At 39.9% G+C, this 17,293-nt stretch overlaps 1 protein-coding gene and 1 non-coding gene across 3 annotated transcripts in view; one reads left to right on the forward strand and one right to left on the reverse strand.

The window, feature by feature from the left end:
* Positions 1-776: 776 nt before the first annotated feature.
* Positions 777-17,293, reverse strand: part of ZMPSTE24 (zinc metallopeptidase STE24) — a 42,425-nt gene continuing 25,908 nt past the window's right edge. The window contains exons 8-10 of one of the 2 annotated variants that reach the window (XM_032301909.1): positions 8,906-9,010; positions 5,235-5,378; positions 777-2,229 (exon numbers count right to left, since the gene is read on the reverse strand). In XM_032301909.1, coding sequence (XP_032157800.1) covers positions 2,005-2,229; positions 5,235-5,378; positions 8,906-9,010 — 474 coding nt within the window. In that variant the 3' untranslated portion in view covers positions 777-2,004. The remainder of the gene's footprint in view (positions 2,230-5,234; positions 5,379-8,905; positions 9,011-17,293) is intronic. The other variant, XM_032301910.1, reaches the window with a different exon arrangement.
* LOC116568412 lies at positions 7,784-7,884 on the forward strand. The gene has a single exon (XR_004276618.1). It is a non-coding gene; the product is annotated as a small nucleolar RNA U13 (small nucleolar RNA).

Raw genomic sequence — 17,293 nt, forward strand, 5'->3', positions numbered from 1 at the left:
CATGCAGCGAGTATCGGTACAGAAGGCCTCCTACTTCCTTGGCTGGCCTCTCTCCTCCTGCCCCTGATTTGATAATACCTCGGGAACCCACCGGTACTGTCCACCATCCCTATGCCTGTGCCATCCATAAACTGGAGGGGACTAGGTCAAAACAATCACCTGTTAACTAGCTAGTGACGGCTGCCCCAGGTAAAGGAGCCCAAGGAAGCAGGTGGAGCAAACCAGACAGGCCCAGGACCGTCTGAGCTAACAGAAATGGAGGAGGGTTTCCAGCCAAAGCTTCTGAGGAAACATCAAGAACCCACGGTGCTCTGGAGCAAAGCAGGAGGAAGGCACTGAGGAGGACCGGAGCGGCTGAGGCACGGGTGGCGCTAACGTCACTCAGTGGTGGGGCTGCTGCTTCCTACTCTTCATGACTAGCCCTCAGCCCTTCCAGGGTAATAAACATACATCTAGGTCACAAATGACACACAATTTTGTCAAATCAAAGACAAAGTCCATCAATCTGCATTGGCAATTTTTAATGTTTCACTTGTGCAGAAATGAAATTTGTATTTAAAGGCACAGAAGGAAGGAAAGGCAGTTATCACAGCGTGAATTCATGGATAAAGGATGCTGGATAAAAGCAAAAGACTGCTCCTCTTTAGCTTTAGGAAAATAAATAATGCAGTACTAAACTAGACCTTTATTTTTATTGTATTTCCATGTAAAGACATTACCTAGTATGAGCTGAGTAAAAGACTTTCTGGCCAGATACCAAAGTGCAATTGATTCCACTTTGGAATAAATGCCCAGAAGGGAAACACTACCAGAGAGTGGGAGCTCTAGGCAAAGTCAGTTCTCATTCAGAAAATGGACAGAGATTTGAAGCAGTCAAACACACAGCTCTGAAAACTGGAAATCTTTCATGATACTTGTTTTGAAAATAAAAATTAGCTGCATATCAAGAACTGTAATTTTCAAAAATGGAATCAGGCCTGATTAAATAGTACTTATGACCTCCTGATAAAAATTACAAAAATAAAAACCAAATCTCTTCTGTCCTTGAAAGAGATATAAAACTATATTTTTTCCTGAAATACCTTAAGAGAAACATCAGTATTTCACCCTTAGGTCTCTTAACATTTCCTTTCTTCTTCTTTCCACATTCTGGCACTTTAAAAATAGCAAAACCTGTTCAATAGGGCAATTTCTGCTAAGTGAAAGGATGTACTGTTTTTGAATAAAAGAGTATAAATGAGGAAAAAGCTGAAGGTTCTGAAAAATACTAGTTTACCCTAACGGGATCATATCCACCTTGTAGAAATAAAGATAAAGACTGATATTTTCCTAAAAACAAAAACAAAACCCAGTGATTTAAAACATTCTAAACATAATTTATAATTTCAAAGTAGTATTAGAAGCTCCTGATCAGTGTGAAGCAAGAGAGGGAACCCAGAAATTTGGTAGAACAGTAGAACGTATTCCTCACTGCTTTCATTTAATTAACACCAGCCTTACCGATTATTTTCTTCCTTATTTAAAACATTGATTGGCCACGTTAGATCACAATAGCATGAAAGCAAAAAGAAATCTCAACTTAAGTATGAGCACAATGATTTGGGACCACTGTCTCTGCCTCACACAGAGGATGCTGAGGAGGTGTTCCTCTTTTCAACATATGCCCCTAAACACATTATATGCAGATTCCATATAAGTGTGAAAATAAAACAAGTTTTGTATTTTCTCAAGTAATTTTAAAAGTTGATGGTAAATTAGATGCTAAAGATAAAATCATGCCTTTTAAAAACATTAAACCTCAAAATTTCTTCTGGTGTTTTTTTTTTTAAGAAATGGATTATTAAAATCATTTTTTGACATGAGATAGTAAATGTATTTAAATCTGGGTTTTTCTGTACTTAATAATTTTCCTTTAAAAAAAAAAGTTTAAAAACATCAAGAGCTGGAACATGCTGCCAGGACAGAAATAATCAGAAATGTCTTCAGCCGCAGACCCTGGGCACCTCAGTCTTGTTTTGAGTTTTCCAAAGCTTGAAGCCTCTCCAGTAGTGGAGGGTGAGAGTAATGCCACATTGAAAAAAGCCAGTCCGAAACAGGGAATCCCAAGTTATCTTTGTTTAGTTTGATTAAAGCAGAATATAAGTCTTTAGCTTTCCCAAGTTTCTTGGCAAATGCATCAGCTTGGAACTCAAATCTGCGGCTTAGGACGGTCAGGCAGAAAGAGAGAACCTGAAAAAGTAAACAGAAGAGTTTTAACCACTGCCCCCGACGGCGGCAAGAGCAAGGCTGCAGGGGAGGTCAGCTCAGGATAAGCACAGCAGCAGGCCCAAAGAAAGATCACTCATATTTAGGCAATCTGAGGTGGGGAATTATTAATTGAGCTCCCCCAACCCACACACAAGCAAACAGACCAGTAACAGATATATATCCCAATGAATGTGATTCTGACAAACACACACATGAATTTTTAAGAATCTGCCATGTGCCAGCCGCTGAGGGAGGCACTGTACATATTCCCCAACGACCCCACATGGTCATTACTCTTACTGCTGTTTCACAGATGAGGAAGGTGACATTCAGAGGAGTGAAGTAACTTAGTGGAAGTCACAGAGCTAGAAGGTGCTGGCACTGAGAGTCTCGGTGGCTCCACCGACCACGCATACCGCCTTCCTCAGTGTCAGCGTTAAGTCGTGGTGATTTCCATTCAGACTCTTTCTTTCTCTATTGAAAACATATTTTTGCTCACTAATTCCACACAAGAGGCTACAGCCTCTAATGACAACCTCAAAATTGAGTTTTCTACAGTGTCCTGAGCTATGGCAGCATTGCTAGAATATGTATCCAATCACTGAAGATGAATGACCATTACAAAGGAGTCAAATTTCATTTGAAAATACAAATTTCTAGGGAAAAGAACAATTTCTTTGTACACTGAAGAACTTCAGGATGAATGACGTGAATTCTAGTTCTTACCTTGAAATACTTCAGCATTAAAACAAAAAATAAGTCTCTTATTTGTACCTCTCACTGCTACTAGCTATAGAGAGCTTCAAAATAAAGTCTGGGAGATCCTAATACCTTCTTAAACATATATAAAGCTATTATCTGAATTCTGCCTACAATTTCTTTCTACATCTTGAATGCTTTTTTTAGGACAGGATCATTATGTGGTTGGTCCCTATCGACCTATCTGATCTCTTATTAAACATGTAAGTAAAAACATAAGAAGATACTATACCTGCACCTTCTTGCTTTGCTGTAGGCTTCCAGACTCTTAATAGGGCAATTTTCCCAACTTTCCCAGGAAAACAGCTCTTTCCTATCATGCCTCTTTTTTTTCTTTTAAAGAAAAAATGTCATATTGGGTTCTTTTTAAAAATTTTATTTATTTACTTGTCAGGGTGGGGGCACAGGCAGGGGTAGTGGAGACCCAGGGAGAAGTGGGTTCCTTGCTCAGTGAGAAGCCCAATGCAGGACTCAATCCCAGACCCCTGGGATCATGGACTGAGCCACCCAGGCGTCCCTCCTATCATGCTTTCTTAAACACTGACATTAAGGATAAGTTTTTTTGTTTAAGTATCTAGTCCTTTTGAAACAAATCTTCTGGGCTAAGTAAGGTTTTTTAAGCAGTTGCTAGCATCTCTGCAGATTAATCACACTTCCAATTACTCTAATACCCAACATTTATTTAGGTGGTTTTGAAGTGAACTCAACCACTCAATATAAGGAAGCAACAAGCAAACAAAAACCCTCTGCACAGCCGCATTAGCTGCCACAAAGGATAACCACTAATACTGTGCGCGCCTCTACTTCGAATAGGACCCTTCAAATCAGGCCAGATCTAGTAACTGCTACTTCATGAGTCTGATGATCTGGTTTTCCCATCTACGGTAGGTTAAGGATGAAAACTAGAAAAGGATGACGATAAGGCAAAGTCACATTGAACAGTACTGATTATCAGCCTGACAGTAAGGAAGAGACAAAAAAAGTTAAATAAACAGCATAACTGCTTAAAAAGCAAAGTAGTGGGGGGTCATTTAGTATACATGGCTCACTGTCCCTAAGGCATGCCTGAACTGTGACAGAAGACAGAAATGGTAGACAGAACATTAAAAAGTGTTCTCTCAGGGCACCTGCCTGGCTCACTCGGTGTAGCATGCAACTCTTGATCTCGGGGTTGTGAGCTCAAGCCCCACATTGGGTATAGAGGTCACTTAAAAATAAAATCTTAAAAAAAAAAAAGTGTCTCTAACCTCTTTAAGCAGTAACAAACTGCATAAGGAATTTTTATAAATATTTTCAGTAAAAAAAAATTAAAAAAAGATTTTAAAGGTAGTAAATCTCAGTGCTCTGGAAAACTTTTAAAATTTAAAATTTAGTTTATGTGGACAATGCTACGCAAATATGATCTATTCCTCTCTATTTTTCTTTCCAAACTTTTCCCCCTCTGTAATGGAGAAACAGGATACATTTGGTTTATCTCAAAATCTTTATAATCTGTCTCAAAGAAAGAATCGTTCTGAATGGAGACATCTCAAAATCCCCAATATTATTTCTTGGCTTAATGATTTCTTGGCTTAATTTGGCTTAATTTATCAAATATCATACATGTTGTCACTATAAGATTTGTTAATACACAGTCGCATCAATCCATGCCTTACCACCTGCATAGAGTCCCCCTACTGAGCAATCTGAGTAGTGGTTCTTAAAATCTACTTATCATCATACACCCAATTTTGATTTAAAGGGCGTGTGGTGGGACCCCCATGGCTGTTCTGAAGTGGGCAGTCAGAGAACAGACCAGAGGAACAGTGTCATACAGCCTCCCAGACCTAGCAATATATATACTCAACTATCACTGTTCCATTCCCTCACACACAGAACATGTTCCGCCAAGCATGCCCCAATATGTGATTGAGGGCGTAGCATTCCAATAGTTAATCTCCATCTACCAAGTCTCGGAGATATATGTTAGATCAAGGTTTCTACCACCACAGTCTAGTCCTCCACTCCCCCGCCCCTTCTCCGCCCACTAATAGTATGCAAGCATTTGTTCATTTGGGCTTGGCTTTTTCTACTACTTTCTTAGATCCATCAGTCAGTCAAGGGACTAAAACACTTTGTTTCATCTACTTGTTAAAACTATAGCTTTCTTTATTTCTTTCACTATCCTAAAGGTACTAGATTTGAAATGCAAGGGTATATGTGAGATAATTTTAACGATTATACATTACCTCATTATAAGGTGAAAAGATAAACTGGAAGATGATCAATAATCCAATGAGAGTGGGCTGGCTGGTATGAAAACCAAATGCAGCAAAAAGCTCCTTTCGACCAATTAATACGGCAAACAAGAAGAAACAGAGGAAAGAATTCATCTAGAAAGAAAGACACAAAATTTCTAAGTACATAATAAGGTTAATTTCACTGTGGGATCAGAAGCATGAAAAAACTAGAATCAGACATCAGGGTGTGATTCTAAGAATGGTGTTAGTGTAATCACAGAAAATGTTATTCTCGAAAGATAAAGTAAAACTTCCCCAAATGTCTAAGCTGTATAGTTTTCTATAAGAACAGGCGTAAGTGGAGCCTCCTATGACTGAGGGTTTGAAGTGGCCAACAGCAACTGAGTATCTTCTTTCTGTAGAAAATTGAAGGGGTAGAATGGATTCTGGCTTTGTTTGCACTAAATCATAATCAGACACAAGGCCTTCCACCTCACCTTGATATGGAAGCTGCAAAAAAACAAGATTCTTGAATCTTGAATACTGTTTTTTTATTTTTAAAGCTTTTATTTATTTGTTAGAGAGAGAGCACAAGCAGGGAGAGCAGCAGGCAGAGCAGGCAGAGGGAGAAGCAGGCTCCCCACTAAGCAGGGAGCCTGATGTGGGACTTGAACCTGGGATCATGACCTGAACCGAAGGCAGATGCTTAACTGACTGAGCCACCAGGCGTCCCACCTTGAATACTCTTTAGGATCACTGGAGCTGTACTGAGTAGTTAGGTGCAAGAAAAAAGTGTAGCCGTATCTTTAACAATAAACGAGAGGAAAAAAAAAAATCAAAAGTCTGCACCAAAATATGAGTAAAGGGGTACTGGAGTAAGGTTGGAGAACAAATACCATTCTTCCCCTTGGCAGGTCAGGGTCTTGAAGGCCAGAGGTACCATATGTGAATATGCTGCTCCAAACCATTTGCCCGATGACCCCAAAGCTATCAGCTAAGAGTGAGGCTAGGCACAAGGTTCACCAGCTGGCCTAGGGAGGAGTGCAAGCAGATCCATTCAGTCCTGGTAACTCAGTGGAGCCAACATGACAAGCTCCAACAGAAAACTTCATGCACACAGGGAAGGCCCCTACGATTATAAGCTATGCGTGCCATTTATGTCAGTAACTACCTGCCTTTTGAAAAACAACTTTGCTTTGCTACTGGGCTCATCCAGAGACTGATTCCTGACCATCGGACACTACCATCCTGCATTCTGAGCTGCCCCTCCTGAACTGACCCAACTATAGCCAGGAAACTGCTCCGCCCTGAAGCACTCCAACATCAGGCTAAGTGGTGTACATGCAAGTAGGAATGAAGGATGCCACGAAGAGAGAAGTTAAATGAGCAAGTGGCTCATAGTCCCAGTATCCCAACTCCTGCCACTCTTCACCCCTCCAATCAACCCTTACTCATGGGGAACCCCCTATGATCATTAATTGAGGATAAAAAATTTGAGCACATTTTACAAATAATACACTGGCTGAAAGGGGACTGCTGTGGCATTACAGAATCACTTGGGGCTTGTCTGGAAAAGAGCGGTGAAGGAAATACTCTCAGTGAGGGAAATTTTAAGTAGTTTATCTAAATTTTAGGTAGTCTGGAAGGATAGAAGGTCTGACCTAAGACTATATAAGCACTGGCAAATAATGGTATGGCTGAATGATCAAGGCCTTGGAATGAACTCCAGGACGGCTATTAAGATCTGGAAAAGAGGTATGTGGAAAAAGTTCCAAAATTATCCCAGAGTACGATAATACTTTGGCCCAAAGTGGATGTTCACTAAAAGAATCCACAGTAGGGGGCGCCTGGATGGCTCAGTGGGTTAAAGCCTCTGCCTTCAGCTCAGGTCATGACCCCGGGGTTCTGGGATCAAGCCTCACATCGGGCTCTCTGCTCAGAAGGGAGCCTGCGTCCCCCCTCTCTCTCTGCCTACTTGTGATCTCTGTCAAATAAATATACAAAATCTTTAAAAAAAAAAAAAAAAAAAGAATCCACAGTAAAGGAGACTGTCAATAAGGTAGAGAAGATACCTGCTCTGTGGATGTTAATCGGCTTCTCTCCCCAGCCACTCTAGGACTTGGTCAAGGAGCTCTTGAACAAAGTGGCCAAGATGCCAGGGCTGGAGTCAGTGCATTAGTCAACAACCCAGACATCTCCCCACTGGCTTTTGCTGAGTGCACAGTCTATTAGAAGGGGCAGTCAACTCCACCCTGGATCAGGCATCACACAACACAGACCAGCCTACTACCTCGAGGTAGCCTGATTCCACTGCACCCCTTCCTTTATGAAAACAGCACTGATTTTCCTCTTTAGACCAAATACTTAAACTTGGATTTAGACTTACTTACTGTCTTACTTATTGCTATCTATCCACACAACTAGCCTCAAGCCACAGATTCATTTTTCTACTGAAACATGCAAGGCAACAGAAGGGCCCACAGGGGCTCACAAGCCTTCTCATGCAGACCGTCACCAGAACCGGTGGGCCTTTAGAAAAGTACGAAGACCCACTTCTGATCCTTATATAGTTCCTCAGTATGGTGATTGGACAGTTACGCTGTTGTGTGATATCTGCCTCCCTCAAATCTTGTTACCTTGGCATATTACCCCTCTGACAGGAAAACAAAACAAAAACAAACACCCACTTCAGACTGGGTTTAAGGCCACATCTGCTCAGAAGCGGTTAACAGGATATAGTGCTATTTTGCCCAAAGCCTGACAACTGTGGTAACTGCTGCTTTACAGCTGATTTAGACCCCAGAGGAGGAATGTTATAGGAACTGTTACTTTCTTCTCTATAGCCACTACAAGTCTCTTCAATAGTGGCTTATAAATGAGAAAGAAAGTTTAAAAAGAAAGCATTTTAGGGACGCCTGGGTGGCTCAGTGGGTTAAGCCGCTGCTTTCGGCTCGGGTCATGATCTCAGGGTCCTTGGATCGAGTCCCGCATCGGGCTCTCTGCTCAGCAGGGAGCCTGCTTCCTCCTCTCTCTCTCTGCCTGCCTCTCTGCCTACTTGTAATCTCTCTCTGTCAAATAAATAAATAAAATCTTTAAAAAAAAAAAAAACATTTTAATTAATGTCCAGCTTATCAAGGCACACAGCTTTTGATCTTCGCAGTTCCTAGAGCTGAGTGACTCCGGAGGTGGCCACAATGGTGGCAACAGCAATAAACACTCACACGGTCGTTACTGCTTCCACACACTACTCCAAACTCTTTACATGCCTTAGCTCATTTATTCTCACATCAGTCAAGATGTAAGACTGGGACGGAGACAGAGAGAGCTTAAGGAACTTGCCTGAGGTCACAGGTAGTAAGTCAGGGAGCTGTGGGATGAAGCCACCTTTCCACCAGACCACCTCTCCTGCCTGCCATACCTCCCCTTCGTTGACTATCATGCCATAAAAAGAGAACTGTCAGGGCGCCTGGGTGGCTCAGTGGGTTAAGCCTCTGCCTTCAGCTCGGGTCATGATCTCAGGGTCCTGGCATCGAGCCCTGCATCGGGCTCTCTGCTCAGCGGAGAGCCTGCTTCCCCCTCTCTCTGCCTGCCTCTCTGACTACTTGTGATCTCTGTCAAATAAATAAATAAAATCTTAAAAAAAAAAAAAAAAAAAAAAGAGAACTGTCACTACCACTTACCTGGCTGATAATGATATTTTTGACTGTGTGTCCCAACTTCCAGTGCCCCAGTTCATGGCCAAGTACAGCAAGCACCTCCTCATTTTTACATCCTTGTTTCTTATTCTAAATCAAAGAACGCATTGAAAATAAATTAACAACCTTCGAAAAGTTTATGCCTTTTAACCCAGTAAGAGGCCTTCTTAAATTCTAACTAACTTAAGAAAACAATCAGACCTTTATGTAAAACTTCTCATCCACTTAATAAAACATTCTCTGAATCACTTCATGGTAGACACTGGGTTAAACATTGGAGAAAGAATCATGAACAAGACAGATATTCCCTGATTTCATGAAGCTTACAGTCTAATTTGGATTAGGAAAAAAAAAACGCTAAAAGTATAAATATCAATAGACAATATTTAAATAAATCATGACAAAGTTATATGACAGCCATATTGTTTCCAAAATTATGTTCTGACATGGGGAATGGTTTATTAGGTGAAGAAAGCATGATACAAAACCAAAAATAATGATTCCAATTAAAACTAAAAATAATGATTCTAAATGTAAAATAAAAACACAAATACAGAAAACAAGCTGGATGTTTATAAAATGTTAACAGCAGCTTTTTCTATAAGATATAATTATAGTGATGTTTAACTGTTCTGTATCTTTCCTATATTCCAAATTACCTACAAATAAGCATGTATCACTTATGATATCCCCCCCAATACACCATGAATTGCCCTTTAAAAAACTGAGACTTCCAAGTTAAGATGGCAGAAAGAACATTCACAATTCGCAACTAATGTGACTCCTTCCAAAATCCCCAATAAAACTGCAGTCAAGGGAACTTTTTAAAAAGATATAAACCCGCATGGAAGGGGAAAACATGAAAGGTGACTACAGCAACATTCTGGAAGCAGGAAAGCAGATGGGCTTATGAACAGACTTAGCAGATAAAGAAAGCTGACTCACAAGGCAGCAGTAGACCAAACAGAACCAGCCTGATTTACACCACACAGTATGCAAAGGGCTTGTGAACTAACAATACTAGGTACTTCTGGAACTGGGAGAAAAGGGGAAGGCCCTACAATAAAAATTGGGTACAAGAGGGGCACCTGGGTGGCTCAGTGGGTTAAAGCCTCTGCCTTCGGCTCAGGTCATGATCTCAGGGTCCTGGGATCGAGTCCCGCATCAGGCTCTCTGCTCAGCAGGGAGCCTGCTTCCTCCTCTCTCTCTCTGCCTGCCTCTCTGCCTACTTGTGATCTGTCTCTGTCAAATAAATAAATAAAATATTAAAAAAAAAAAAAAAAAAGAAAAATTGGGTACAAGAGGCTTCAGAAGTGGCTAAAGCTCCAGATTCCTTCTTCAACTCCATACCAAAAGGGAACTGCTCCTCCCTCATTGTGGCAAGAGCCCGAACATTTATTTTCTCTGGACAGGGCTAAAGAAGAGAACCTTTCAAACAAGGGTTGGGGATAGTGAGGGGCTAGACTGCACTAGCAACAGACTATGTATCTTGTCAGCTGTAGGCAGGGTATGCTGAATACTGACAACCCTCTCTCCTGACCCAGTCTTCTCCCTGCACCTGGCTCCCAGAACATTACCCTCCAGGCAGAAGATCAAAAGAGTACTCCCTGGGAACTCTGACCACTCCACCAGGAAAGGCTGGAGGATAATAACACCAGGTGTTGTCCAGCCAAGAAGCCCACCCAGGCCAGCCTATAGCGAAGCCCAAAGTGAACACGCCTTATCGACAGGCTCAGAGATTCCAATCAAGTTTTTAATCCCATTCTCCTACTAAGGAGTAGACAACCAAGAATTACTAGATATATGAGGGAAGTTGTTAAGATGGGAGATCCAGAAAAAGAGCAGTATGGAAGAAATAGACATTATATAAGGAGAAAATTTTAATCTTTTCGAAACCCTTCAAGACATATGAAGACTGGGCCAGGAAAGGTGAAAAAAATAAGTACAAAAATTGCTAACATTTATTAAACAATAACTACATAGACCCTCTGTGCTAAATACTTAATTATCTCATTTATACACCACAACCGCCATATGACATAATTCTTATTATTTCCACTTTATGGTTGAGAAAATCTAGGCACTGAGAAGTTAACTAATTTTCCTCTGGCCACACAGCCAAAGTCTGGCATTTGAAGCCAGGCAGTCTGGTGCCAGAGACCTGTGCTTTCAACTTCTACACAACTACGGATGTAAAAGGAAATTATTCTACATTCATTAATCAAATACAGTAATTTTAGTTGACACATGTGTAACCGCTTGCATATTATTACAGTATCGCAAAATAATTAAACATAAATGGCGGATGGTCATATTAATGATGAAATACATTTACTAAGCCACAAAAAATTGTTTATAAACTTCTCAGACTCAATGTAAATAGTGCCAATACACAATGAACAATGTAATCTTTTACACACTCACACATGTACACACACATATTCACTCATCAACACAAACATACACACACACCCACCACTAGATGCTAGCTTCTGGCAATGTTAGCAACTAAATAGTCTGAAAAACTCTCAGATATCTAAAAATGCTTATTAACAGGTTACAAATATCTCTTTAAAAAATTTTTTAAAAGATTTTATTTACTCATTTATTGGAGAGAAAGAGAGAGAAAGTGTGCACACAAGTTGGGGGGGGCAGAGGGAAAGGGAGAAACAGGTTCCCAGCTGAGTAGAGAGCCCCACATGGGCTCAATCCCAGGACTCTGAGACCATGACCTAGCCAAAATCTGCCACTTAACTGTCTGAGTCACCCAGTAGCCCCATAAATATCCTTTTAGACATATAGTTTAGTTCATTAGAAAGTAAGGGAAAGTCAAAGGTGAGGAGTTGAAATTGAGATCCTTTGCACAGATCCATGAAGAACTACACTCTGAGTCAGATCACGTGAGCTAGAAAAAAATACGGTGGCAAAATCATCCAAACGTGTCAAGTCTTACCTAAAATGGGGGAAAAAAGCACTTCTGATTAAAAATCATGGGGCGCCTGGGTGGCTCAGTGGGTTAAAGCCTCTGCCTTTGGCTTAGGTCATGATCCCAGAGTCCAGGGATCGCATCAGGCTCTCTACTCAGCAGGGAGCCTGCTTCCCTTCCCCTTTCTCTGCCTGCCTCTCTGCCTACTTGTAATCTCTGTCAAATAAATAAATAAAATATTTTTTTTTTAAATCAAAATCAAAATCATGGGTCAACTAGGTGGCTCAGAGGGTTAAGCCTCTGCCTTTGGCTCAGGTCGTGGTCTCAAGGTTCTGGGATAGAGCCCCACATCAGGCTCTCTGCTTGGCAGGGAGCCTGCTTCCCCCTCTCTCTCTGCCTGCCTCTCTGACTACTTGTAATCTCTCTCTCTGTGTCAAATAAATAAATAAAATCTTGAAAAAAATCAAATCAAATCAAAATCAAAATCATGATTGGTATGGTCCAGAAACATCCCAAGATGACAGATTAAAGTACTTCTGGTTTGGTAGCATTGGGGACAAATGACAGAAGCAAATGCAAATCCTCTAAATGAGGACTGCACCCTAAACTCAGACCCCTCAGGATTCCTAAAGATTAAAATCAGTGACGCATTTTGAGCTCACAATAAAAACTGCCAAAGACTTCAAAAAATGATGGAACAATGAGTAAGAGCAGAAAAAATAAAGAGCATCATTAGCTCCACAGGACTTTAGATAATGGAACTATTAGATACAAAATACTTTTAAAAGCAAACTCTACACAAAAGAGATCTAAGAACATGAATAAGAATAGGAGATATCCATAAACAACCAAACTGATTTGAAAAAGAAACAAACAGAGCTTTAAAATTAAAACACAATGGGCTGGTTAAAGAATGGAATAAATATACCCAGAGAAAGAATCAGTGCACTGGAATGTAGAGACCAAAAGACGGAAAATATAAAAGAGTGATTACCATTTGTGGAAGACAGAATGAGCTATGTATGTATCATTCATGTAAATGGATATGGATGTAACATTCACCTAACTGGAATTCCAAAAAGACAGACTGGTGAGAATGGGAAAGAGGCAACACTTGAATGTGTAATTGGCTTAGAATTCTCAGAACTTCAGGAAAGATCTAAGTTGTTCGATATAGGAACAACAATACATCCCAAGTAGGACTGAGATAAAGAAGTCTGTACCTACAGAACATGAAAATCAAAGAGAAATCTTAAGAACAACCACACAGAGCTATAAAGAAATGACAATAAGCCCAGAGCAGATGTTTTCAACAGGAACAAAGTAAGCTACAACGTAATGGAATGGCATCCTTTTTTTTTTTTTTTTAAATTTATTTGAGAAAGAGAGTGAGCACAAGCAGGGGAAGGCCAGAGAGAAGAGAGAAGTAGACTGATGTGGGGCTCGATCCCAGGACCCTGGGATTATGACCTGAGTCGAAAGCAGATGCTTGGCCAACTGAGCCACGCAGGCGCCCTAGAACGGCACCTTTTTTTTTTTTTAAGATTTTTTTTTTTTTTTTTTTTTTTTTTTGTAAGATAAAGAGCAAGCACTGGCAGACAGAGGCAGAGGGAGAAGCAGGTTCCCTGCCGAGCAAGGAGCCTGATGCGTGACTCGATCCCAGGACGCTGGGATCATGACCTGAGCTGAAGGCAGCCACTTAACCAACTGAGCCACCCAGGAGTCCCTAGAATGGCATCTTTAAAGTGCTAAGATAACGGGGCACCTGGGTGGCTCAGTTGGTTAAGTGCCCACCTTTAGCTCAAGTCGTGATCTCAGTGTTCTGGATCAAACCCCAGGTGGGGCTCCCTGCTCAGCTGGGAGTCTGCTCCTCCCTCTCCTTTCTCCCCTCCCTCTATTTGTGCTCTCTCTCATTATCTCTCTCTCTCTCTAATAAATAAATACTTAAAAATAAAAATAAAGTGCTAAGATAACTCAATAAGAGAGTCTTGAATTGACATTCAAGAATGAGAATGAAACAAAAACAAAACCCATGGGACGCCTGGGTGGCTCAGTTGGTTAAGCAGCTGCCTTTGGCTCAGGTCATGATCCCAGCGTCCTGGGATCGAGTCCCACATCAGGCTCCTTGCTCGGCAGGGAGCCTGCTTCTCCCTCTGCCAGTGCTCGCTCTCGCTCTCTCTCTCTGACAAATAAATAAATAAAATCTTTAAAAAAAAAAAAAAAAAAAAACCCAGAAATGTTTTAGCAACATATACTTCTAGAAAAAGCAAAGTTATGTCTAAAAGGAAGGTGTAAGATGAATAAGGAATGGTAAGCAAAGAAACAGGTAAGCATAGGGATAAGTCTAAATAATGACTGTATAAAATAATAATGCTAATTTGTGGGGTAAAAATTAATCAAAACTAAAACACAAGATGAAAGGAATAATTGGGTTAAAGTGTGTATGGTCCCTGGATTGGTTAGGTAGCAGTGAAGATACTAGATATTTTAAGATTTTAAGTTATATATTTTAAGATATTTAAATTATAAATTAAGTTAAGCTAAATTTTTAACAGCAGTCATTGAAAGAACAATCATACAACAACCTTCCAACCTGAATAACAACTCAATATAATTTTTTTAAAAACCCTGATACAGCTCTAAAAAAAAAAAGCAGGAAGGTGTACGTGTATATGTTTGGGATTAGGGTGGGGGTATGGAAAGGACAGAAGAAAAGGGCATAAAATAATATGGTAGAAATAACCCCAAACATATCAGTAATTACAATATATATAAATAAACTAAGATTAAAAAATAAAAAAAAGATAGTGACTCTCAGTTTGGATTTAAAAACAACCATAAGGGGTCGCCCGGGTGGCTCAGTCGGTTAAGCGTCTGACTTTGGCTCAGGTCATCTCAGGGTCCTGGGATAGATAGAGCCCATGTGGGGCTCCCCAATCAGCGGGGAATCTGCTTGTCCCTCTCCCTCTGCTCTTCCCCACACTCATGCTCTGTCTCTCTGATAAATAAATAAAATCTTCAAAAGATAAATAAATAAAAATAAAAACAACCGTAAAAACAAAACCTATGTATATGCCCTGTATGTGGCATCTAAGACAGAGGACGGTAAGGTGGGAAGTAAAAGGATGAATGAGATTGTGGTGGATGGCTGTACAACATGACGAATATACTAAAAACCACGGCACTGTACATTTAAAAATAGTAAGTTTTACCTCAATATTTTTTTTTAAAGTAAATGGATGACATCTAGCACACTTTAGCCAAAAGAAGATTGGTGTAGCTATATTAACATCAGACAAAATCAACTTAAAAGACGACTCAAGGGGTGCCTGGCTGGCTCAGTTGGTGGAGCATGGGACTCTTGATCTTGGGGTGATAAGTTCAAGCCCAATGTTGAGGGTAGAAATTACTTAAAAATGAAATCGTAAAAAAAAAAAAAAAAAAAAAAGATGACTTAACAGCATTATTAAAGAAGGTCACTACAGAATGGTCAAAAGTTCAATTTATCAGGAAGATGCATTAATTCTGAATTTATATGTACCTAATACTATTTCTTTGGAATATATCAGTTCTGACAAATCTATTAATAGAGGATGTTAACATACCTCTCTCAATAACTGAAGTGTAAAGCAAATAAAGTATCAAAGAGATACAAAGATTGGAACCAAATAATAAACAAGCTGATCTACTGACATACACAGTATATTGCAACAAAGAATTGGAGAATATGCATCCTAGGAAAGTGAAGGCTAAGGGTTTTGAAATAAACAGCAGCTACTTAAAAGCGTACAAAAAAAGTACAAAAAAGTACAAAAAAAACAGATGAATATGGAAACTGATTTTGTTTTATACAATTCAGAAAAATGTAACCTAATGGGAACACAAAGGGCCACATTTATTCTACCACTTTCCCCCTCCCTCCCCAATTCCTCTGGGTAGATACAGGAGAAAGAGGATAAACAGATTTGTAAGATAGTATTGACATTTATTATCTCTTTTCTTTTCAAATATTAGAATTTAGGTCAGAGCACATCTGGTAGGCGAAGAAAAGAATGAGAAAACTGACCTAGTTCTTTAAAAGGCAGAGAGACACATGTGTACCTGTACCTCCAGGGCTGTTAAGCAAGAGTACCAATTTTAAGCACCAATTAACAGACATCTATTCTAAGGGGGAAACAAAGAGTGAAAATTCACATATGAAGATATTCACAGAATTATTAAGATAATATTAAGATATTCATAATATTATATTAAGATAATATTAAGATATTCACAGAATATTCACAGAATATTTTTAACAGCCAAAAACTGGAAACAATCCATACATCCAGTAGGAGAATGATGAAAAAAATGATAATTTATAAAGATGAGAAATACAGAGTAAGATACTTATGGTCAGCTGAATTATTCATGTTTTCTAACTTTTCTATTGCTTTCATAATAAGCAAAAATGTGGCTGTTTGGTTTAATAGTAATAATAATGGTAATAGCTCCCATTCCGTAATGGCCTATGTGCAGACACTGGATGTATTAGGCATTTTACATGCAGCTCACTATTCACTACAGTAAGGCAGCTATCAGTAGCCTCACTGTAGATAAGGTAGCGTGGTGCACAGACTGTTTTCACTAGCTGCCAGCTTCCCGATATGAACTATGAATTCTTTCACAGAACCAGCTCTCTGCTAGATAGCACAGGCCTCTGTGTCCTAGCATGAGGCTGGTTTTAGGACACTATTAGAAAGTACACAGAGTCACAAAGATTTGGAATGACGACAGCTTAATAAACAAGGGTCACTTCCCACACAAAGAAGACTTGCTTCCTTGTGATAGATTCTTGGACAAATTAGATTTCCTTTACTTCCCAAACTAACTCCAAGTAATGGAATAAAGAGAACTATCACACATCTTCTACTTTTCTCTATCACTTTCTTTTTCACAAGATTTACCCACTGACTTGTTTGATCCCAATACCACCAAACTGGGGGAGGGGTATTATCTTCATTTTAGAGATGAAGAAAAGGAAGCTGACAAATTTAAAATGTCTTGCTTCAGATCATCTTGCTAGTGAGTAGTGGGTAAATCCCGACCCCACATCCCTGGGACCTGTGCCTTTTCTATTACTCTTATTAACTGGGAACACTACACATAACCCTAGTACTTGCTGGGACATACTTCTTTTCTTCCCCAAAAGGGCAGCTTTTCTATAGTTTTTTTTCCCTTTTACTCAAACTACTTTCGAGACAGGTTGCTCCAAACATTGTCTGTCTCCGGAAGGATAAAATGCCAGAGTTAAGTTTTGTCAGCATCTTTTAAAATGTTAATAACCAATACAGAACCATTCACCAAAATGTTACTAGCTCTCTCTGAGAGGAGGGATTTCAGATCACTTAGTTTTCCTTCTTTAGACTTCTATTAAAAATGAAATGCTGGGACGCTTGGGTGGCTCA

The sequence above is a fragment of the Mustela erminea genome, chromosome 10 (assembly GCF_009829155.1).
Source record: "Mustela erminea isolate mMusErm1 chromosome 10, mMusErm1.Pri, whole genome shotgun sequence".
NCBI lineage: Eukaryota > Metazoa > Chordata > Mammalia > Carnivora > Mustelidae > Mustela > Mustela erminea.